This window comes from Stegostoma tigrinum, chromosome 24 (assembly GCF_030684315.1).
Source record: "Stegostoma tigrinum isolate sSteTig4 chromosome 24, sSteTig4.hap1, whole genome shotgun sequence".
Lineage (NCBI taxonomy): Eukaryota > Metazoa > Chordata > Chondrichthyes > Orectolobiformes > Stegostomatidae > Stegostoma > Stegostoma tigrinum.
This window is the reverse complement of record NC_081377.1, coordinates 20,529,741-20,554,487: the sequence shown is the minus strand read 5'-3', so window position 1 is coordinate 20,554,487 and position 24,747 is coordinate 20,529,741. Positions and strand designations below refer to the sequence as shown.

Sequence of the window (24,747 nt, the reverse complement as noted above, 5' to 3'; positions counted from 1 at the left end):
CTTATAACCACTAAAACGAAAATAATTTCAAATTCTAATGTGGTCAATTCCAAATGAAATTGCATCATAATTCTCTAAATCAAAGCAGGCAGCAAAACCAAAATTGCTCAATATCCTGACATGGGTGGGCTTATTTGTGAATAAAATGCCTTTTTGAAATTAGTTCGCATCTTGTAGACCAATTATACTATTGAGCCCAATAAAAGGGGAATATTATGTTTTCCTTCAGAAGAACATGTCACCATTTAAATAATAATCTTGTAAAACCCTTCCAATTACTTGAGGACAGGATTCCATCAATGAACTCTTGTCTTGTGATCTTTCCATCTTGATCCTTATCAATCCTCCGGAAAAAGTCCATCACTCGAGATTTCTTGTGGTTCATCCATCGCATATATTTCTTCCGCCAAACATCGAAGTCAAAGTTGGCAAACTCTTTCAACTGAAAAGTAAAGAAATATTTCACTAGAAAATTTAAAACAATAATTCAGGCTGTCTTCACTGCAGTGTTATTAAAAAAGATATTTTGTAAATAAAAGGTTTCAATAAAACTTTTCAAAAGCAGACAGAATTTTTGCTTCTTTAAATACAAAAGCAAGTAAGTTTTTAAAAAATTCATGAATAATTACCTAGACCTCAGCTAGACTACTTAACTCAGTTCTGGGCCCAGGCATCAGGAAAGATGCTAAGGTCTTAGAGAAATGAGTGATTTACCAGGACATGACCAGGATTAAAAGGGCTTCAGTTAAGTGGGGAAATGAGAAAAGCTAGGATTGTTTTCGTTGAAGCAGAGAAGGTTGAAGGGAATTTAATCCAGCTGGTCAATATTATGAAGATTGTTAGGGTAACTAAATAGGAAATGCTGCCATTGGGCAGGTACTCAGAGTAACAATACTTGGCAAACAAAGAAAGAGGTGAATGTACAAACATAGGAGTTGGGAATAGGAATAGCCCATGTAGCTCCCCAAGTTTGCTTCATTATTTACTTGGATCACAGTTCATCTGATCATAACCTCAGCTCCACATTACCACTATCAGTCATAGCTCTCATCCACTTACCTACCAAGTATCCATCCAGCCCAATAAAAAAGACATTGCTTCCACTGCCTTTTAAAAGGAAGTTTACCATACGCTTAAAAAATTGCCTCAAATCTGTCTTAGTCACCTTATTTTAAATTAGATCTAGTATTTTAAATAAGAAAGGGCAAATTAATAGTCTCGTTACCAAAGAACCTTCAAGGATGAGCAATCACATTATGATAGAATTTTACACAGTTTAAAAGTGAGTTAGTTCAATCTGAAGCGTGGGTATTAATGTTAATGTTGGAAATTATGAAAGCATGAGGCACAAATTGGCCGAGCTGGATTGGGAAAATGAGTTAAAAGGCGTGATGTACATAGGCAAAGATAGTCTTTAAAGAACCATGGGCTTACAGAACTATAACGTTCCTTCAAGATGCCACGACTCAAGATCTTGTCAGTTAATTATGGCTGACAAAGAAAGGTAAGGATTGTATAAAGTTAAAAGAGAATGCCTAATAAAGTGGCCAGAAATGGTAATAAACCTAAGGATTGGGAAGTGGTTAGAGTACTACAAAGGAAGACCAAGAAACAGATAACAGAAGAGAGACTGGAGTACAAAACGTAATCTAGCAAAAGGCTTAAAAAAAGAGAATAAAAGCTTTACAGCGAAGTAAAAAAGAAGTTTGGCTAAGACAAATGTGGGTCCAATAAAAGCTGAGTCAGAAGACTGTATAAGAGGTAACGGAGAAATGGCAGAGAAACTAAACGATTACTTCGGGACCCTTCAGGCTCACTGGCCTTGAATGTTAACTGTGTTTCTCTGTCCAGATGTTGACAGACCTGCTCAGTTTCTCTAGCATTTTGTTTTTGTTTCTGTTTCAGATACCCTGCACCCACAGTTGTGTTTTAGTTTAGAGGTTACTTTGTGAATTTTGCATTGAGGAAGATAGAAGAAATTTCCCAGACTTAAAGATCCAAATGATTAGGGACAATGGCAAGTTGAAGGAAATCATTATTAGTAAGAAAACTGTACTGAATATTTTAGTCAAACTGCAAGTTGATACATCATCAGGGCCTGAGATTTATGTCCCAGAGCACTGAAGGTGGTCCTCATGGAGATAGCTGATGCATTGGTAATTATATTTAGACCAGATGTGCAGGGTATTCCTTAATAGTAAGAGACTGGAACACATAGGTAGATGTACAAAGGGACTTGGGTTTCCTTGTCAGTAAGTCACTGAAGTCTAATATGCAAGTGCAGTAAGCCATTAACAAGTCTTATACAACATTAGCTTTGCGAGAAAAAGAATATGAATACAAGAGTAGTGAAGTCTTGTTTCAATTGTGTAGGATCATGGTTAGGCTTCATCTGGGGCAGCACGTGCCGTTTTGGTTTCCTTATCTCAGAAAATACATTATTGCCGAGGGAGTCGTCAAATGAAAGTTCATCAGTTTTTTTTCTGGGATGGTGGTACTGTCCTAGCGAGTTGAGAAGATTTGTAGCTCAGGTTGAGGTTCTGGACGTAAGTTTGCTTGCTGAGCTGGAAGGTTCATCACCATTCTAGGTAACATCATCAGTGAGCCTCTGGTGAAGCACTGGTGTTATGTCCCGCTTTCTATTTATGTATTTAGGTTTCCTTGGGTTGGTGATGCCATTTCCTGTTCTTTTTCTCAGAGGGTGGTAGATGGGCTCCAAATCAATGTGTTTGTTGGAATGCCATGCTTCCAGGAATTCTCATGCATGTCTCTGTTCGGCTTGTCCTAGGATGGATGTGTTGTCCCAATCAAAGTGGTGTCCTGCCTCATCTGTAAGGATACTAGTGATAGTGGGTCATGTCTTTTTGTGGCTAGTTGATGTTCACTTATCCTGGTGGCTAGCTTTCTGCCCGTTTGTCAACGTAGTGTTTGTCACAGTTCTTGCAAGGTATTTTGTAAATGACGTTCATTTTGTTTGTTGTCCATATAGGGTCTTTTAAGACTGTCCTTACGACAGGTTGGGTAAACTGCGCCCGTATTCTGCAGAGTTTGAGTGCTTGGGTGGCACAGTGGCTCAGTGTTAATACTGCTGCCTGACAGTGCCAGGGGCAACTTCACCCTTGGGCAACTGTGCGTGAGGAATTTGCACAGCATCCCCATGTCAGCGTGGGTTTCAGCCGGGTGCTCTGGTTTCCTCCCAGAATCCAAAACTGTACAAGTTAGGTGGATTGGCCGTGCTAAATTACCCAGTGCTCAGAGATGTGTAGGTTAGATGCATTAGCCACGGGAAAGGCAGGGCTACATGGATAGGGTAGGGAGATAGATCTGTATAGGACGCTCTTCAGAGGATCTGTCTATCTCGTTTGGCCGAATGGCCTGTTTCCATACAGTTGGGATTCGATGGAATGAGAGATTACCTATTGGAAACCTAAAAAGGATATACACAGTAGCTGTAGGTGAGAGGTTTCCCAAATTTGGCTTGAATCATGGGATACAATTTAAAATAAAAAGGGGGATGCCATTTTGAGAGATGATAAAACATAGAAACAAGAAAAAAAAAGGAGTAGGCCATTGTGCTCTGCCATTCAATACGATCATGGCCTGGTCATTCAACTCAGCGCCCCGTTCCTGCTTTCTCCTGATCCCCTTTGATTCCTTTAGCCCTTTGAACAATATGCAACTCCTATCATGGAAACATTCAATTTTTTGACCTCAACCACTTTGAGGCAGAGAATTCCATAGGGTCATCACTCATTGGGAGAAGACATTTCTCATTTCAGTTCTAAATTGACTATCCCTGCACGCTTGGTTCTAGGCTTCCTAGTTATTGGAATCATCTTTCCTGTGGTTACCTGTTTAGGTCTGTTAGAATTTTATCGGTTTCTCTGAATTTTTTCCTCAATCTTCAAAACTCTAGTGAATATAGGCCTAACCAATCCAGTCTCTCCTCATTTCTCAGTCCTGCCATCCCAGGAGATGGATTTTTATTCAGAAGATGGCAAATCTTTGGAATTTTCTATTCCAGAGGCTTGGGGAAGCTCAGTCTTTAAGTACGGCCATTCACTCCCTCCAGCACCAAGACTCTGTAGTGGCAGTGTGTGTTACCTGCAGGATTCACAGCAGCAATTTGCTAATGATCCTCAGATTGTACCTTCCAAATCCATGACCACTTCCATCTAGAAGGACAAAGGCAGCAGACACATGGGAATGCCACCATCTGCAAGCTTCCTTCTAAATCATTCACCATCCTGACTTGGAAATATATCACTGTTCTTTCACTGTCACTGGATCAAAATCCTGGAATTCTCTTCCTATGGGAGTTGTAGGTCTACTTACAGTAATAGATTACAGCTGCTCAAGGCAGCAGCTCACCACCATCTTCTCAAGGGGAATTAGGGGCTGGCAATAAATGCTGGCCAGCCAAAGACACCCACAATCCATGAGTGAATAAAAAAATTAAGTTTTAAGAAGTTTTAAAAATTAAAAAGTTGAGACATTTTTGATCATCAATGGTGTGAAGAATTTATGGGGATAGTGTGGGTAAAAGGCATTGAGATGTTTGATCACCCATGATGGTATTAAATAATGGAGCAAGCTCAATGGATTGTGACAGCTTACTCCTGTTCTTAAATTAGGTTTACTCTGTTCCCTATTAGCTGTTCAATCTTCTATCCATGCCAATAGTTACCCTACATCATGAGCCTTTATTTTCTATTGTATTTATTTCCTTCCCTCCTTTTGGCCCTTGATTATTTAGTAATTTTGCAATGCTATTAGTGTATTCTACTGTTAAGACTGAAGCAAAGTATTTATTCAAATCCTCTGCCATTTCCTGGTTCTGTCTTTACTTCCCCAATCTCGGTCTTTAAGGGGCCCGATGCTCATTTTGGTCTCTCTTCCTTTTAATACTTTTAAAGAAATTTTTGTCCATCTTCATATTACATAAAAGTTTATCCTCAAGATTTATCTTCTCCCTTCTTTTGGCTGTCTTTTGTCAGCATAAAAAGTTTCCAATCCTCTGTCTTTGCCAAATTGAAATAAAAGACGACATACAATTTGATATTATCCTTCGCCTCAGTGGTTAACTATGGTCAATTTACCCCCTTCCTAGCACCCTTCCTTTTCATTGTGATAGATCTTTGCTGTGAACTATTTTCTTAAATGCCTGCTTATAGCTCAACAATCTTCGCTGCTAAACTCCTTTCGTAGTCCACTCCAGCCAAATTTGCCCTCATTTTTTAAAAAATTACCCTTATTTATACTTAACACAGTTGTTTCCAATTCCTTCCTCTCAAAGTTTTACATTAAATTTTAATATGTTGTAGTTACTGTTTCCTAGAGACTTTTTGTTCTGACATCATTTATTAAACCTGCCTCATTACACATTACTAGATTCAAAACAGGTTGATCCTTGATTGGATCCACATGTTATTCTGGAAAACTGTCCCAAATATACAATAAATTCTTCCTTATGGGTACCTCTCAATCTGACTAACCAATCTGCATGAAGATCAAAGTCACTCAATTAACGTAATGTCTTTTTGTTTTACATGCCCTCATTATCTCAATTTATTCTCAGTCCCACCATTCAGCCACTGTCCGGGACTTCAGACACTATTTCTATCATCGTCTTCTTTCCCTTTTCATTTCTTACCTCCACCAATATGGATTTTACATCTTCTGATCCAAGGTAATTTCTTACTATTGTATTTTATTCCATCCCATACTAACAATGCCATCCCCCACCACACTGTCCTTTCAAAAGACACAGACCCCCTGAATATTCAATTTCCAGCTTTGATCTCCTTATAGCCACAGCAGAGACATTGTTAAAATCAGACTTATTAACCTATATTTGTGTCATTAATTCATCTATTTAGTTCTAAATACTACATGCATTCAAGAAAAGAGCCATTTTACCTTTTTATCATTTTTCCCCTATACATTTGAAATGGAAAGAATGTTCTGCAATATTGGACATAGGTTGTGGGAGGAGCACAAACTGGATAACTCTTTCAAAGAGCTAATGCAGGCATGAGGGGCTGAATTGACCCAATATTGTAATTCTCCAATTCATAAACCAGACACTACAAAGGAATAGCCTTTTCTAACTTAGAGCCCTTACTTCTTCCAGCCTGTCCAAACAGTCATGGAGCTTGCGCTGTCTCTCCAGTGCCAGTAACCAGACCTGCTGCCATCTGCCAGAAAGCAGATTTATTTGGGGGTTCTTTGTTTCAGTCTGTGATGGGATAGCAGTGGGTGCAGGTGGACTAGTCATCTGACTGAGGGGTTTTCCTGTAAGACACAAAAAACCCAATAAAACGGTGATTAGTATAACAGTCAGATTGCATATAAAATCTAAATGGTTTATGTTATTAACTAGTAATAGCCTAGAGACTGTGTTGCTTCAAAAGATATTATTTTCAACTGAAAAAAACAAGCTAGCTGATATTTCTAGAAAATTAGATTCCTTAAGAGCAAGCACATGTCACTGAAACACTTCTTAAATTAAAAAAAAACCAAAAAGACATACTGCAATGACTTATTCTTAAAGAGAAAATGGTAAAGCTTTTCAAAGATCATTGTCTAATTCCTGATCATACTTTAGATAAGAGGCCATACAGCCAGCACTCAGTAATTATTCATCAAAATTGCACCTATTCATTTTGTAATTTGTGACCAAATCCTTAATTACAGTTTTTGGGAACCTTTTCCTGTATGTTTGATCTGTACTCTAATATTCCTTTGTTGAATGAAAGGGGCTTACTTCCTCGCATGTGGGATGGTTCTACTGCTTTCCGCTTGTATGTTTTTGTTACTTTATCCACATCTGGTTGTTTGCGAGTCATTTCTTCCATGAAAGACTAAAAAAAGTAAGATAATTGAACAGGAAAGTGGATAGTTAATAATAGGTGAGAGACAGTTGATGATTTTATTTCATTTAGACTGTACATTTAATGAAATCATCAACAGTAGGTGCTTCCGTTCAATGAATGAGAAGATATAATACTCACCGTTGAGGTATAATTGGAAAAATCGGATTCTGATAAATTAGGGATGTGGTTGCGTGTTGTGGAACTGGATAAAGTCATCAGTTTAAAAACTATAATGGCTCTTTATAAAATTATGAGTAGGGGTGATACACTTATAGACTGATACCAGAATGTGACTATAAAAGTTGCCAGTTTGTACTAAAGCTAAAGCAGGTTCCTATTGTCTTCCAGGAAAAGAAGACAAGCAACATGCTCCTGAGTCTACAGTCCCACTCTATGCTGTTAACACTCTCAAAGCCTCAGCAGGTAGTACAGATATACAAGAAGTGTTCCTTTGTCAATGTTAGCTACTTTACAAGAACCCATTTTTAAAGAGGTAATTTTGGGAATTCAGAAGAATAAATTATCTAATTCTTCTCAGGAATTACTATAGTTAATTTGCTGCTGTAATGATGGTAAACTTCTCTTCATTTACCATTTTTATTCTACTCAAACTGACAACAGCTTTGAGAGTTCTCACATGTGCAGAAGAATGTGGAAATCCAGAAGGTCCTGTCGATGCATTCACTGGATGTGGTATAGAAGTCCCCATATACTCCTATCTCCCTTGCAATTGCAACTTGACAATAACTTGCACTCTAATTCAGCTGGTCTCACTGTTGAAAACTCTCGAAAAAAATAAGCCTTGCTGAAGGTGTGATGTATTTTAATGGCACATTAACTCCACAATTACTACTAAAAATCATTTCTGGCCTTGTAAACACATGTAATATTTGTGGAATGTCAAAATTCCCCACAATAAATTAAAAACTCACATTTCACAACACCCTATTAACAAGTGCAGTATCTTTATTTTAGGTTCTACCTTTTTACAGTCAAGCATTTATTTTATTATCTGAAAATTGAAATTAGAAGTGCAAGATTTTAAGCACTTTTATCTTCCTGGTTAGCCATTTCTAAATTCTTCAATTTTATCAGGGTACTTAAATGCACAAACTATGTGTGAAAAGGTAAGTGAGCACGTAGTGCACATTGAAACTGGCTGGTATGCTGTTGTGGCTATCACAGAGACATGGCTGCAATTGGTAAGGAAAGGGCATTAAATATCCAACAATACACATTCTATTGAAAAGACAGGTGGATGGGCACACCAGGTGGGGTGCCTTGTCAGTAAGAAATTTAAATCTACAGCAAGAGATAATTTGAGTCAGGAGGTGCAGAATCTGTGTGGGTAGAACTGAGGTGTGGCAAAGGAGACAAAAGACCGGTGGGAGTTGTGTCCAGAGCTCCCAGCACAGTACAGGATGTCGGAAAGAAAATAATTCAGGGAGATAGAAAAGGCATGTAAGAAAGACACCATCACAATTATCATGAGAGGCTTCAATATGCAGGTGGACTAGGAAAATCAGGTTGGTCGTGGATCAAGAAAAATGTATTTGTGGAATGTCTGAGTTTTTTGGCTGCCTGTGGTAGAGCCCACAAGAGACAGGCAATTTTGGATTTGATGATGTGTAAAGAGGCAGGCTTGATTAGGGAGCTGACGGCTAAGGAGCCCCAAGGGGGCAGTGTCCATAATATGTTAGAACTCACCCTGCAGTTTGAGGCAGAGAACTTTGAATCAGATGCAAGTATTATAATTGAGTAAAGGTAACTACAAAGACAAGACAGAGGAGCTGGCCAGAGTAGAGTGAAAGGCAGCCTAGGAGGAAAGAGGTTGGCGCAGCAATGTTAAGAATTTCTGGGGATAATTCAGGAGGCACGGCAGAAATTCATCCCAAGGATGAAGAAACATACTAAGGGGAAGATGAGGCAACCATGGCTGACGAGGGAAGTCAGGGATGGCATAAAAGCAAAAAAAAGTGGTGAAAATCAGTGCGAGGCCAGAGGATCGGGAGGTCTTTAAAAGCCAGAAGATAACCAAAAAAAAACGGAGAGATGATGAAAGAAAATAAGCTAACTAGTAATACTAAGGAAGAGTGCAAGTTCTTTTGTTAGATAGCTAAAAAGGTAAGAGGCAAGAGTGGACATTGGACCGCTGGAAAATAAGACTGGAGTAGTAGTATCGGGGAATAAAGAAATGGCAGCATAACTGAATAGGTTCTTTCCATCCGTTTTCACAGTGAAAAATGCCAGCAGCTTACTAGCACTTGAAGTTAGGGTGAACATAGTGGTTATCACAAAGGAAAAAGGTGCTGGGGAAGCTGAAAGGTCTGAAGGTGGATAATTCACCCAGATCAGATGGTTTACACCCGTGTTCTGAAGGAGATAGCTGAAGAGATTGCAGTGGCTTTGGTGGTGATCATCCAGGAATCACTGGAGTCAAGGAGCATCCCAGATGTCTGGAAAATAGCTTAATGTAACACCCCTATTTAAGAGGGAAGAAGGCAGAAGGCAGGCAACTATATGCCTGTTTGTGACCTCGATCATTAAGATTTTACAGTCCATTATTAAGGATGAGATAGCAAAGTACCTGGAAGTGCATGGTAAAGTAGGACTGCATCAGCATGACGTTGTCTAGGGTAAGTTATGCTTGATATATCTGATTAGAATTCTTTCAGGAGGTAAATGTGCAAGTTAGACAAAGGAGAGTCAGTGGACATGATTTATTTGTGTTTCCAGGAAATCTTTGACATGGTCTGTACAGGAGGCTGCTAAATAACCTAAGAACCCATGGGTTAGAGAATTAGCTGCCGAGCAGAAGACAGAGTGTAGGGATAAAGGGGTCTTTTTCAGGATGACAGCTGGTGACCACTTGAGTTCTGCACAGCCCCATATCAGGACCACAACTACTCATGTTATACACAAATGATCAAGGCAAAGGAACTGACTACATTGCTGCTAAGCTTGCAGATGATATAAAAATGGGTGGAGGACAGGGAGTATTGAAGAAGCAGAGACGCTACAGAAAGACTTGGATGGGCTAGAAGTGTGGGTAAAGAAATGGCAGCCAGAACACAATGTGGGAAATTGTGAAATTATGCACCTTGGTAGGAAGAATAGAGGTATAGACTATTTTCGAACAGGAAAGACTTCAGAAACCTGAAACACAGGGCAGGCAGCACGGTGACTCAGTGGTTAGCAATGCTCTCACACAGAACCAGGGACTCAGGTTCGATCCCACCCTTGGGCGACTGTCTATATAGAGCTTGCACATTCTCCCCGTGTAAGTGTGGATTTTCTCCCACAGTCCAAAGATATACAGGCCAGGTGAAGTGGTCATGATAAATTGCTCGCAGTGTTCAGGGATGTGTAGATTAGGTGGATTATGGGGGAATGGGTCTGGGACGGATGCTGCAAGGGTCAGTGTGGACTTGTTGGGTTGAGGGGCCTGTTTCCAACTGTAGAGATTCTATGAAATACTATGAAAAGGGGCTTGCGAGTCCTAGTTCAGGATTCTCTTAAGGTTAAGATGTAGGTTTAGTTGGCAGTTAGAAAGGCAAATGCAACGTTAGCATTCATTTCAAGAGGGTTAGAATACAAGAGCAGGGACGTGCTGCAAAGGCTGGTTAAGGCTCTAGTCAGACTGCATTCGGAACATTTGCGAGCAGTTTTGGTCCTTGTAGTTAAGGATGGATGTGCAGGCATTGGGTAGGATCCAGAGGTTTACAATAATGTAATGAGATGTTGAAGACTGCGTCCGTATTTGACAGTGTTTAGAAGGATTTGGTGAGGGGTGGGAAGATCTGACAAACTTACAGAATACTGAGAGGCCTGAATAGAGTGGACATGGAGATGACATCTCGACTAGAAGAGACTAGGATCCAAGGGCACAGCCGCAGATTAAAGGAACTGATTTAGAACAGACAGGAGGAGGAATTTCTTCAGCTAGAGAGTGGTGAATCTGTAGAACTCATTGCCATACAGCAGACTGAGTCATTAAGCGTGTTCAAGACAGAAAGAGATAGGTTCTCGATTGGTAAGAGGGCCAAGGGTTACAGGGAGAAGCAGGAGAATGGGGTTGACAGTATATCAGCCATGATTCAATGTCAGAACAGACTCAAGGGGCCAAATGGCCTAATTCTGCTCCTATGTCTGATGGTCTTATTAGCTGCTTACCTGCTGAATGACAATTGCTCTTGCACAACAAGACATCACCTTTATTTTTGCACCAAGTGTAAAGTGATGTGACATGGGGGAATTTTTACCACAGACATTGCTAAATCCATTGGAGTGGCTTTCTTTGAAATCAGTGATCAACAGACTTGGTTCATGTGCATGCACACACTGTCTAGGCCATCAAATGTAATCAAATGAGTGATTCACCATTGGAAAAAACGAAGTCCAAATTTTTGAAAAAAAAAATTGCTGAGTTGAAAATTTACCGGTCAATAAAGCTGTTTTACGATCAGAGTTAAGAAAAGCTTTGTCAAAACGTTTGTTGCATGCCCAAAGTATAAGTTTTTGATATACCTGATGCTCTGTGATGAGTGCTTTAACCTGATCAATGTCTTTTGGCATGGAATCTTGATCTCTCTGTATTAGTGTGGTTTCAGCCCACTGTAACCAGGCCAGCAACTCATCCAATAATTCAGCATTGGTGACCAACTCTGACAGTGCAGTTGTTAATCGTTGCTGGTGCTGTTTTGCCCATGTCAATACCTAGGGGTAAAATCACAAAAAGAAAACTAATGATATTCTTTCATAGCTCAATGCAGAATATAAAGTCCTTAGGTAAAAACCTTGATTGAGAAAAGGCCAACTGTTTGATAATGATCCCTTTCAGGATATTGAATACTTGAAATTTCTAGACAATACCTTTGCCAAGTATTATATCATTTAAAACATAAATGGGGCCCCATGAAACTGCACAAAAATTTTAAATGCTGGACAATGTTTCACTGTCTTGCTATCAAGTCTGACTATGAGGTGGAATTCAAATCCCTTCCTCCAATGTGATGTTGTTAATACACTGCAGGCTCTGCAGTCATCCATCATTCTGAGTCTACTTCTTTGCTTGACAGAACAAGAATCATAGGTATGAACTGAAATTGCAAACTGAGCTGATCACATCCCAAGTTGTCGTCTTTGGAATCAAAACGTTAGTTCTGTTTCTCTCTTTACAGATGCTGCCAAGACCGTTTCGCAAGCATTTTCTAATTTTATTCAGATTTCCAACAGCATTTTGCTTTTATTTGATCACATCTCACTCAAGTCCGCCAACCATAAATTGATCCTGAAGTTTTATTTCTGGTTGCACAACTGAATCATACATTGGTTGGTATAATGATTAAGGTTCTGCATAGTTAATAATTTAACTTACGGTTGAAGTAATTCAAAAAAAACTTTTACAAATGAAACCTTTTGTTCTCCTCACAATGTAATCTGCTTTTAACTTAATCAACATCATGGAATAAAAACATCAGATTGGAGTAATTTGGCAACACAGAACTTTAATATTGCTGAAGAGAAGACATATTTTGTCGACGTTTTTCATCTTGCAGTTGACAGGACAATTTGAACAATGACCAAATGGAAAACATAATTTATTCAACATAGATCAAGTGCTGACAGGTTGGCAAGACTATTCAGACTGGAAGAGACACTGCCATGGATTATATACTAGTCAATTGTGTGTCAGGAATATTAGCTAAGAGTGACATTGTATCTTTATTTAAATGGCACTTACTCTGAAAGCTTAGGAGATTTCTGCAAGAGCCAGTGACTTTCTCTTCAGATGGCAGTTTGCTCTCACTTTATTTTCAAATGCCCTCTTCTGTTGTTCCCTTGATGACCTATTAATTTCTTACAAAAGGATTGGTTCTAGGTTGTCAAAACCATCAGATTTAAATTTAACTGGGCTTTGGTATCTATGGCCTGGTTTAAATTAATTGGCTAAATTCAAAAACCTGTTGTCTTGGTAAAAATGCTGCTTTGCCTGCTTACAGCATAGCCTTTTGATACAATGCTTTAATTTCAAGAACTCTTTGCATCTGCTGTTGCCTGCAGACATTTTTGAAAACAATTTCCAAGCCTAAAAAAAAAAGTCTTTTAAAGAGACCACACACTCTTCACCCCTTTTCATTTTACAAACATTAAATACTCTAACCAACTTCACGACAGATGTCAAACCAAAGAGGTGCTCTGCCTATCATACAAATGAGTCATGTAGTATGGGTTTTAGCACCAGCCCTTGAGACTGGTGGATTGTGTCAACAGGATATTCCTTTAGCTGTTCGTAACAAACAACGTACTGACTGTATGCAAGAAGCCTGGTTAGAAAAACTCAGTGCCCAATATTAAATGCAGTCAGACAACATTTTCTAAATTACTGAGTACGTAAGGGTTGCAGCTTGGTGTACTTCCAAGTACTCAAAGCTTTAGAAATCAATCTGCAGGGGTCTCTTCTTTGCTGTAAGAAATATATATACACATACAGTGCCTATTTAATTCAACAAAATGGGCAAAAGCCATTCATTTTCTCATGGCAATGTCTTGACTAGAGATTTAAACAGCGCATGGCAGTTAACTGAAAATGCTCCTGTTAAGTGATTACTGACAATGACAACACATGATAAAATAGTCCATTTGCCAACTAAACAAATGTTTTCCTTTTAGTTGGAAACTTCTGAGATATGAGAGCTTCAGCAAAACGTGCCTTGTTTCATATTAACAAACATTACCTTTGATTTAATGAATATCTTGTTAGGTTCTAATGACTATTCTCATTTGGATTTAGCCCATGAAAATTAAAGGGAAAGGGATTTCCATTGGAAAATTTAGCATGGTCCAGCTCTTGAGGTATGGGTCAGCTTCAGTGCTTTGTTCTATTGGGGTTGCAGGTTATTAATTTCCTATTCTCGGCCTTGAATTCAAAATGGCTATAAAACTGGTCTGATGGAAGAGCTGCTTAGTAGATACTGCATCTTGTCTTTGATGGAAAAGCAAAACAATATTCAATTCCAAACAGAAACAAATCTTGTACTTAGACACATCTATTGGTGCAACTCTGTCTGACCTTCTTTCCCAGTTTACATTAGAATTCCAAATGATTTCCTTTAGATTAATCCAACATTAATCTAATTTCCTGTTTTACCAAGTTAGGTCATTCAAAACTAACAAATTATCAGGTAGTAATGATAGATTAAAAACAAAACAGACTAGAGTTTAAACAAATAGATTTAAGCACTGTAACTAATAGAACATTTAAAATTAAGTGTCTCAATCCTATTTTAAATAATCATTCTATTTTTGAGCAATTCAAGCTCATCTGCTTCATTATTTTTCTTTCTTACTTCTTCGAAGCGGGCTCGGATAATCGTGATCCAGTGTTTGACAGTGGTCACACAGTCTGGGTGACACACTGCAAGAATGGCTTCTCCCATTCCAGCAGCTTTATTTACATCCACACGCTTCTCCTCCACTTTCTTCATGAATTCCTAAAATATAAAAATCCTACAAGTTAATATCAGCACAATTCTAGCTTCCTTGATAGAAGGACACGTTCAAGAAAAAATATCTGGCAAACCATATTACAGTGGCATAACTTGTGTCAAACGAACCATCTTATCTTTTAAGCACAATGTGTCAAAATATTGCAACTAAAATATATTTAAAACATTTGCGCACAGGATATGTACCGCCAATAAACAGCATGGTATATATTTTATAGACTTTTTTTAAAAACACAAAAATATAAAAGATGAACAACTTTCAAAATATGCCATCAGACCTTGGCTTTCCTAGCTAAATCAGCCTCTAAATACAGCATATTTACCATGATCCTATAGAAATCATTAAGAATTAATAGCACACTGTACGTTTAAGTAAATATTTGTCTCTCACCAGTCATACAAAGCGGTTTCTCCAAAAGAAATCTAAAGCCAGGCTTCTAAACTTGAATTTACGAGAACATCCCAGGGTGCTCTTTTTTAAAAATTTTAGGATTTTCAGTTAACCTCTCAAATATTGAGAAACTAATATGCAGCTTTTAATACTGCAAATTTCATAAGTAATAATTTAAAATGAACAATTAGGCTAATTTGGACTTGATTTTATCTCTGCAAACATGAATTAAAATTTCATCCTTCGATTTTAAGAGCCAAACTTGGAGAAAAATATTTACATAGAATTGGAAACTATGCATTAAACTTCAGCCCACTTCCATCAAAATACTGAACATTTTCGTACAGACAATTTTACTTCACCATTCAAGTAGACAACTGACCTTGTGTAAATCGATCAACGACTGCAAAGACTCCACATCATCCGGAAGAACCCCTCGGAATCTAAGTGACTGCTCTGCCTCAGAAAGCCAGTCCAAGAGAGCATGCACAGCATTTCGGAATTCCTCTGCCTACATCAGAATTCAATGATGGTAAACACAATTCAGTTGTTCTCTGACATTTAAATGAGAACATTAGAATTTCACAGCAGCTACATTCACCTTTGAATAAAATCCAGGCACGTAGATAAAATTTCAATTAAGTAGACCATTCACATTATTTTGCAATATTAAGAAAAAGGATTATTGTGGATGATTGGCTCTGCACACTGCTTATGACAATGCTACAGAAAAGTAATTGATTTTGATATAGATTTCTTGCCATATTTGCCACCTTCCCACTCAACTTCAGAGAAAATTCAAACCTATGAATAAAAGTTATTGTCTTCTTGGAGAGAGATTGGGATATGGAAAAGTAGAAGCATTCACGAGTATAATAGTCACTAAAAATTAGCCATGGCAGATAATTAAAATTGTTCAGTAAATCTTGCCTCCATCTCTAACGGGACTAGAATACAAGAGGGAGAAAGGTAGACTTCAGTTGTATAATGTCTTGGTCAGAACTCATCTAACACTCAGTTTCGGCATTGCACCTCAGGACTGCAGATTCACTAAATGATTTGGGCTTAAAAGGGTCAAAATTATGAATACAGGATGCACAGACTTGGTTTGTCTTCCCTTCAGCTTAGAAAGCGGAGAGTTGATCTTTTTAAAATTATGAGATTCAATTAGGGAGAGAGAGGTGTGGGAATCCAGAACAAGCAGTACAATCTTCAACATTTGAGCTAGGTTCATGATTTAATTCAGGAAGCATTTTTCATACAAGGATCATGAAACCTGAACTCTTCACCAAAAGGCTATAGATATTTAGTTGATGGCAAGTTTCAAGATTAAACTTGATACTTTTTTTGTTAGGCATGGGTATCAAAGGGTATGGAGCACAGGCAGGCAAAAGGGAGGCTGTCTCTGCCTCCCTAACCTGTTCTTCCTCTCACCCATCCCTTCCACCCACCCCAAGCTGCACCTCCATCTCCTACCTACCAACCTCATCCTACCTCCTTGACCTGTCCGTCTTCCCTGGACTGACCTATCCCCCTCCCTACCTATACTCTCCTCTCCACCTATCTTCTTTTCTCTCCATCTTCGGTTCGCCTCCCCCTCTCTCCCTATTTATTCCAGAACCCTCACCCCACCCCCCTCTCTGATGAAGGGTCTAGGCCCGAAACGTCAGCTTTTGTGCTCCTGAGATGCTGCTGGGCCTGCTGTGTTCATCCAGCCTCACATTTCATTATCTAGGATACAGATTAGCCATTTTGGTACAAACTCAAGGGATCGCATGGCCTCATCCATGCTCCTGCAACAGAAGACGGTGCTAATGGAAAATCTTTTATACATTATAGGCCAGTCTGGTGGTGACTTGCAGACAAAAATCAAGTTAATATGCATTACAGGAAGTGGCATTCCTACTATTGATTTTATGCAGTCATATCATAATCTACAATACTGATTACAAACTAAATCACTGCAAAATTGAGATGGTCAATTAAATACCATAATGTGCTCTCACCTGCTTGAGTGCTTGCTCAAGTCGTGTCTGTTTAGAAACTGACAGTTTGCAGACTGTGTCCCAGCGTATGCTCAGTTCCTGCAGCTGAACTTTCACCCAAGTTGTATCATCGCGACTATTCTCAATCAATTCACGAGCTGATCGTTTTAGGACCTGTACACTACTGGTTCGCTTACCGAGTTCTTTTTGGAAAACCTACACAAGAAAGGAATCTTTTCAGTGCTTAATAAGAAGTATTTAAGAAATCGAAGGTTTTATTAAGCTGTCTGCACAAAATAAAAGCTGCAAAATTTAATGGTAATATATAGCTGTATAGTTAATTCACTTGGTTGCTAATACTTCAATGAAACCACACCATTATGGATGTAACACTCTTAATAGTAATATTTTACCTTGTGGGCATCCATCAAGTTCATCACAAGATCTAGGTCTCCATGGACAGGCTGATCCTCAGCCAACTGTGGCTCAACCTTGTATAGCCAATCAACTAGAGCCTGGAGTGCATCAGTAAACTGTCCTGAAAAGAGAAGTGCCTCCTCCAACTTGTGCTGCCTAAACAGGGCCAAAGCATCAACAATCTTTAATATTTAGTAAAACTACATTTTTTTAAGAGTAAGATTACAAATATGAAACAACAGTGTCAACAAAATTAAATGGATATAGCTCATCAGCAATACAATCAATTTTTTAAAATGCAGGAGATTATGTGAAAATAGATTCAATACCTGATGCAATATCATGTGTCTATCCAAATTAAGCTTGCAGAAAGATGTCAATTAATGTTTAATTTAATTGGAAATGGAAGTCATTATGCATGTAGATGTTTCATTTCACCTGCTAGAAAGTTTCATTTAATCTCAGACAATTTGGTAAAAATGTATTTATTACCCTTACCTCTCAACAGATTTGCCACAGACAGTGTCCCACTTATCTCGCACTTCACCCAGCAGATTATCCAGTTTCTGACAGTCATCTGTAAGTGAAGCTTTATCTTTCATGGAGCGGCCCATGCGGATTGTGGTGTCATACACTGGTTGTTTCCCACCCAGAGTTTTTTGGAATTCCTAGTTCAATTTTCAAAAAAAAAAGTAAAATATTCAAAAAAAAAACAAGAGCACAGATTGCACGTCTCGGAACAGCACATCAGATTTCAACTTGGCAATCACAGGTTTGATCATTAAGTATCCACATTTTTGACTTGTTGCCTAAAATGCTTATTTAATTGCCACTGGGACTTTTCAACTCAGTTTACTTGTGATATTCTAGATTTGGTTCTAACTCTTGGAACCAAATTTGCAACATTATATTTGTTGATGCTAACTTCTTGGACAAATATTAATTTGAAAGCTGCATGTGAGGGAAACATTTACACTGGTCACTCGAAAAGGGATTTTTTTTGGGGAAATAAAAATTGCTTTTGTCATTCAGAAATACAATGTAGATTTAGTTATAGCTGCAGCTGCAATTTGATAAATTTAACCTTTTGCGTGCATTATGATGATCAAGGTGGTCGTAATTTTGGAATGAACCTCACATTCAAATGAAAATCTGAATTTGCAACAAAATTTAATAACGTCACATATTTAGTTGCTGATCCACCTGAGGAAATATGTAAAAACTCAGATCATAAGTAGAAAATTTCAGATATAAGCTCAATGCAGTTAACAATGCACTAAGAGATGCAACTTACTCAAGCAGGTTAAGATACTCTAACTTTTCAAATTCTCAAATGAATGGTCAAAAGATCAGACCACTTTCTGATCAGCTATTATTTTGCTTAAAATTGTAAATTAGAGAAAACTGATAGCTTATTTTTAATTTGGGTCATTCTGCTCCCATTTGCAAGAGGAATTGAAAACTGACTTTTTTCTGGTGATATTTCCTAACAGTTCTCTAAGCATTGGATAAAATTTCCAACATTCCAAACCCTAGCAAACTCAAATCAAATTGCAAAATAAAGGAAATAAATATTGCCAGCTCACAGCTTGGTGGTTCTGATGACTTAGTTATTAGAAAATTCTGCAGATGATTTTGCAACTAAAATGAGAAATGCAATTTAGATGCCTAAACCTCAAGCATCGAGGTAGGATATTAGTATCTGCAGACTTCTGAATTGTGTTCTTTTAAAGAAGTATTTTCCCATTTTGGCTAACCCACAGTTATTGTTTGAATGTCTAGGCATCAAAGTCTTTCTTACTGGCTGAATTCAACTGCCTGCACTGGGCGATGGAACACCAAACAACAAGAGAACAAGCTGGCCTCAAATCCAGCTAAATGTGATGACAAACTGTCCAGCATGGAAGATGTTACAACAGGGATCAGAATTTCTCAGATGGTTACTGAAAAAGTCAACATGCTCAACTGAGCATAGAGAAAGGGAACAATTTTGAGGGGGAAAAAATGAAAGTTGTGCTTTGAACTTTAAAGAATCAGAATCAGTTACGTTGAATTCAGCATCAGATTTCTTACCTTGTGCTTTGACAGTTGCAGTTTTATTTTATCTGGATCATTGGAAATTTCAAGATCACAGTCCAAATTGTTTTCTGCCTCCTCTAGCCAGTCAATTAACTTCTTCCAGGCTTCAAAGAACTGTAGATAGAATTAAATTCATTTGGATCAGAAACAAAACATACATTTCAGTCAGACAACTACAGTAGAACCCAGTGGTCTTGCATCAAACTATTTGTACCATCTGAAAGTCGAGAAATATAAGGGAACTGGTGTAAATTAAAAACTTCCAAAAGCTAAAGTTTCTATTCAAACCAAAAAAGGCAGAAAATTAACTGGAGAAAAGTATCCATTGATGCTCACGCTTTGGATGCTCTTTAACTATTTTACTTCCAGGCACAGCTCAAACTAAATAAAGGAATGAAAACTTTTAAAGTGACTCACCACTGTTCATGGTTAGTGCACATCAGAATTTGAAAAGGACATTAATATTCACTGTAGTATTAGTGCCAAGAGAGTTTCAAAAATCTGTGTTTAATCAAAAGGAATATAAACTAGAAATCATGCTTTAATTGAGATCAGAATCTTTACGAGTGTAAGCCAAAATAACCTAAGAAAGGTGGGAAATTTTTCTACGATCCAAGTATTGAAAAGATATTTCTAATATACTGCCTTGACGTGATTACTGACAGGACTGTTGGAGGGTTCTTCCGATTGAAATATTCCTTCCCAATACAGGAAGATTATATGGGCAAGGCTTATATCTTGTAATAGTACAGGTAGTAAGTTAACTTATATCGGAATCATTTAACAGCAGCTTGTTATTGGGTCATAAGGAGTTTTTGCCTTGTTAATATCATTACTTTTAAAAACAAAGGGGTGCACTTATATAAAGCTTTTCAGGACCACCAAGTGTACCTGAGGGTTTTGTAGCTAATTAAGTGCTTTTGAAGTATAAAGTAGCAGCCAATTTGTGCACAGCAGACTCTCAGAAAAAGTAACAACAATAGTCTGTTTTATCATGATGTCAATTTCAGGATGAACATTGACCAGAACTCAAAGTCTTGGCAAAGATCTGTATCTCAGGTTCTAGATGAGGTTGACTTGCTCACTGAGAATGAGAACAAGTCAGCTCGGCAAGCAAGTGAACAACCTCATGACCAGATCTCTCGTGCTCTTCATCAGAAGTACTTTGGGACCTTTGGCATTCACCCAAGTGGATGTGAATGATGACACGCTCTCAGTACTGCACTGAGCCAGCTGGAGTTCTGAGTTCAGGACCTGGCATAGGTCAGAATTAGGACTTGGGTATTTTTAAAGACATTTCAGTCGTATCTACCAACTGTCAATATTTCATGATAACTAGCATTCATGATACAGCATTCATTGAGAAAAATCCATTAAAGTTCTGCTATGAGCTGATTCTCGACACAAGTTATGCGAGGTACATTTTTGACAGACTAGGTGTTTGTGCCTCATTGTATGCAGTAGCTGGAAATCAGTGGGGATGACCATTTCATTTCTTCACTTTGGTTACGAGCTTATTTTCCATAATTGCGGCCTTTGTGTTGCAACTTTAATTGCTTTCCTCGAGGTACATGACAGGGGAAATGGGTGAGAAAATGCATACTTTGAGTGCGGTTGAGAAGATTGTCTGTAGAGAAAGAAAGAAGCCTTTCTTATGAACTGGGAGGGTTTGAGAACAAGCGTGTGCCTTTGTGAAAGGCTGGGAAACTACATGGGATACAGTCTTTGAACTATATCCGAAGATGAAGGTAGAAAACCATGATATACTGGCCTGGGGAGTTAATGTGGGAGGTTTACCAATCAAGATGTAATTTTTCCAAACACAAAGTAAACAAGATGTAAACTAAGAAGAACTCAGCACCGAAATATTCACTTGTTTCCAGAAAAGCATAGTTCTCTTGCAAACAGGCTGCTTTCAAGCTGCAATTACTTGCTTTGATTTCCCCTTCTGGCTATAATATAGATGTTATTTTTCCTCCCACTATAAAATCATGGAATGTTTGACACATCCACAACTTCAGTTACAATTCCATTCAAGTATTTATTTTTAGTTGTAGTTAGAACTATTCTTGGGATGTAGGCTCTGGGGGCTGTGTCAAGCCTTAGTTTGTCAAAAGCACTCATGTTTTTGCTGGATTCCTAGGTTAGCATAATTGTTTTTTGATCATGGCTTGAAATACTGTTGCAACAAAAATGGAAAATAAATCCTTATTTTAATCAAAGTGAAGGAGGAAAAAAAGTCATATCCATTGCAGATACCGAGATCTAAGCAAAAAGGATGCCAAAGAAACTTACTAGATCAGTGAATTAAGTTGTACTTGTGGCATCTTCAAAACATTCCAAGTAGAATTATTTGAATGAGAAAGTTTTGAGTTATTTTGTTATTTTCACTCCCCATAGCCATACAGATGAAGTAATTCCTTTCTGCCTTTGGAATATCTGAATTTCAAATTTCTAATAGCTGGTATTTGATGTAATAATTCAACTTGAATCATGCAGTGAAATGACAAGTGAAACGGAAGCTAAAATCGGCTAAAACTTAGGGCAGTGCAATTCCTAAACAGGGACTTCAGATCTGCTTTCCAATAAGGATAATGAGGAAACATAAGAAAATAGAAACTTAAACAGTTTAAAAATAAACAGAAGATTAAAACCCTAAATAGGAGATTAAATATGAGAAACAGAGAATTAGAACAGGAAAAAGGAATTGTGTGCAAAATTAAAGCTTTTAAATATTTTCAAACAAAAAGACAACAACATTCGTGGCTGTTACAATAGCTAGATACTTTCGGCACGAGACATCGTGCCATCATTTAGTGCAGGAGTTGAAAGTTTAAAATGATTAGTCACACAATTTAGTTGTCCCAGGAGACGAGTGCATTTTGGAGAAGACAGAATATAAACTGTGGATGATGTTAATAATCAGCTAAGCATTATATATTTAAACAAATTACACTACTCCCTAGGTCTGTAAACTTGTTAACACCAAAAACAACTTAAAAACTTTGTCGAGCCTTCAAAAGTTAAAATGATATCTTAGATGTTACAGAGCAAAATCTGAGTGCCACTTAGGGTAAAACTAAATTAGCTGTCAAAAACTTGGTTAATGCCGTAGGTTCTAAGGAGCATCCAAAAAGGGAAAATGTCAGGTTTAAGGAGGGAAGTCCAGCGCTTAGGTAGCTGAAGGATGGCCTCCAACTGAGGAATAACTGAAATCAGGGTGCCCAAAGGTAAAAGAATTGGATGACTGCAGACATTTCAAGAGGGTTGTGATGCTGGAGGAAATTATAGAAATGGGGACAGACAAGGACATGGTGAGATTTAAGGGGAACAAGAATTTTTAAAATGAGCCAATTCTCAATTGGGAGCCAGCACAGATCAATGAGCACTGGTGATGGGCAAGCAGGATGTTTTAAAAAAACATTCATGAGACATTGGTCCCACTGGCTAGGCCAGCACTCATCACCCATGCTCCAGTGAATGGTGAAGGTGGAATCACATTGCTGTGAACCTGAAGTCATGTGTAGACCAGACCAGGCAAGTACAGTAATTTCCCGCTCTAAAAAGGATATTAGTAAACAAGACGGCTTTTCCCTACAACCAACAATGGTTTGATAGTCATGATGAGATGCTTAATTCCAGACCTTGTTTGAATTGAATTCAAATTCCATCATTTGCCTTGAAATGATACAATGCTAGCAAGGAAACGGCAACAGTATTTTGGAAAACATTTAGCTTATGAAAATTAGTGAGAGAGGCTGTCAAAAATGCACTGGGTTAGTGAAGTCTTGAGGTGACAATGCACAAATTAGGTGTTCAGCAGCAAGTGAGCTAAGGAGAGAAACTGGCGACCTTAGTAACACAATACATGTGTGGTTGCAAGCACACCTTGCAATCAACAGGGCACTGAGCTTATGGCCAGTCTGGTTCCACTGAAAGTTGCCAGGGTAGGAAATACAGTTTGTGGCAACAACCAAGGCAATGGCTTTGGTATGACAACTGTTCAAGTGGAAGAAATCTTTGTTTATTCAATACCATCCTCATTAAGCTATTCTTGCTCCCAGTCTAATAACACCTCAACTTGAAAACTTTTTTACTCATGTTCTTCAATCCCTCCATATTCTTATTCCTATCCACCTCTACATTGTCATTTAACCAACAAACCTTGTGAGATCTCTGCACTGATTCAATTTCAATTTAGGTATAATTTGAATGTGGAGGAGTTGAGAGACCATAAGACATAGGAGCAGAAATTAGGCCATTTGGCCCATCGAGTCTGCTCCGCCATTCAATCATGGCTGTTAAGTTCCTCAACCCTATTCTCCGCATAACCCTCGATCCCCTTGATAATCAAAAACCTATCTATCTCAGAGTTAATGTACTCAATGACCTGGCCTCCACAGCCTTCTGTGGCAGTGAATTCCATAGATTCATCACTCTCTGGCTGAAGAGGTTTCTCCTTATCTCCGGTCTAAAAGGCCTTCCCTTTAAGGCTATGTCCTTGGGTCCTAGAGTCTCCTACCAATGGAGTCATCTTTAAAACATCCACTCTGTCCAGGCCATTCTGTATTCTGTAAATTTCAATTAGATCTCCCCCCATGCTTCTAAATTCCAATGAGTATAGTCCCAAAGTCCTCAAATGTTCCTATGTTAAGCTTTCCATTCCTGGGCCTATTCTTGTGAACTTCCTCTGAGCCCGCTCCAGGGCCGTACATCCCTCCTGAGATATGGGGTCCAAAACTGCACGCAATACTCCATATGTGGCCTGGCCAGAGTTTTATAAAGCCTCAAAAGTACATTACTGCTTTTATATTTGAGTCCTCTCAAAATAAATGCCAACATTGCATTTGCCTTCCTGACTAGTGACAACCTGCACGTTTACCTTGATAGAATCCTGGAACAGAACTCCCAAGTCTCTCTGCAGTTCAGACTTCTGAATTTTCTCCCCATTTAAATTATAGCCCATGCTTTTATTCTTCTTACCAAAGTGCATGATGTCACACTTTCCCCCACATTGCACTCCATCTGCCACTCCTGTGCCCACTCTCCTAACCTGTCCAAATCCTTCTGCAGTCTCTCCACCTCCTCAATACTACCTGCCCCTCCACCCATCTTTGTATCATCTGCAAACATAGCCAGAATGCCCACAGCTCCTTCATTTAGATCATTTATATATAAAGTGAAGAGCTGTGGCCCCAACATGGACCCTTGTGGAACACCACTTGTCACTGGCTACCATCTTGAGAAAGACCCTTTTATTCCCACTCTCTGCTTTCTGCCAGACAATCTTTTATCCATGCTAGCGCCTTGCCTTAACACCATGGGCCCTTATATTACTCAGCAGCCTATGTGGCACCTTGTCAAAGGCCTTCTTGAAGTCCAGTTAGACAACATCCATGAGCTCTCCTTGATCTACCCTGCTTGTTACTTCCTCAGAATTGAAGCAGACTTGTTAGGCATGACCCACCCTTGACGAAACCATGCTGACTTTG

At 38.6% G+C, this 24,747-nt stretch overlaps 1 protein-coding gene across 19 annotated transcripts in view; it reads right to left on the bottom strand.

Annotated features, from left to right (window-relative positions):
• macf1a (microtubule actin crosslinking factor 1a) overlaps positions 1–24,747 on the bottom strand; it is a 545,346-nt gene that overhangs the window by 28,300 nt on the left and 492,299 nt on the right. For all 19 annotated transcript variants that reach the window (XM_059654271.1, XM_059654278.1, XM_059654275.1 and 16 more), the window contains 10 exons: positions 19,250–19,369; positions 17,675–17,844; positions 17,173–17,332; positions 16,781–16,975; positions 15,157–15,285; positions 14,225–14,368; positions 11,403–11,591; positions 6,767–6,863; positions 6,125–6,294; positions 280–442 (listed from right to left, as the gene is read on the bottom strand). In XM_059654271.1, coding sequence (XP_059510254.1) covers positions 280–442; positions 6,125–6,294; positions 6,767–6,863; positions 11,403–11,591; positions 14,225–14,368; positions 15,157–15,285; positions 16,781–16,975; positions 17,173–17,332; positions 17,675–17,844; positions 19,250–19,369 — 1,537 coding nt within the window. The remainder of the gene's footprint in view (positions 1–279; positions 443–6,124; positions 6,295–6,766; positions 6,864–11,402; positions 11,592–14,224; positions 14,369–15,156; positions 15,286–16,780; positions 16,976–17,172; positions 17,333–17,674; positions 17,845–19,249; positions 19,370–24,747) is intronic.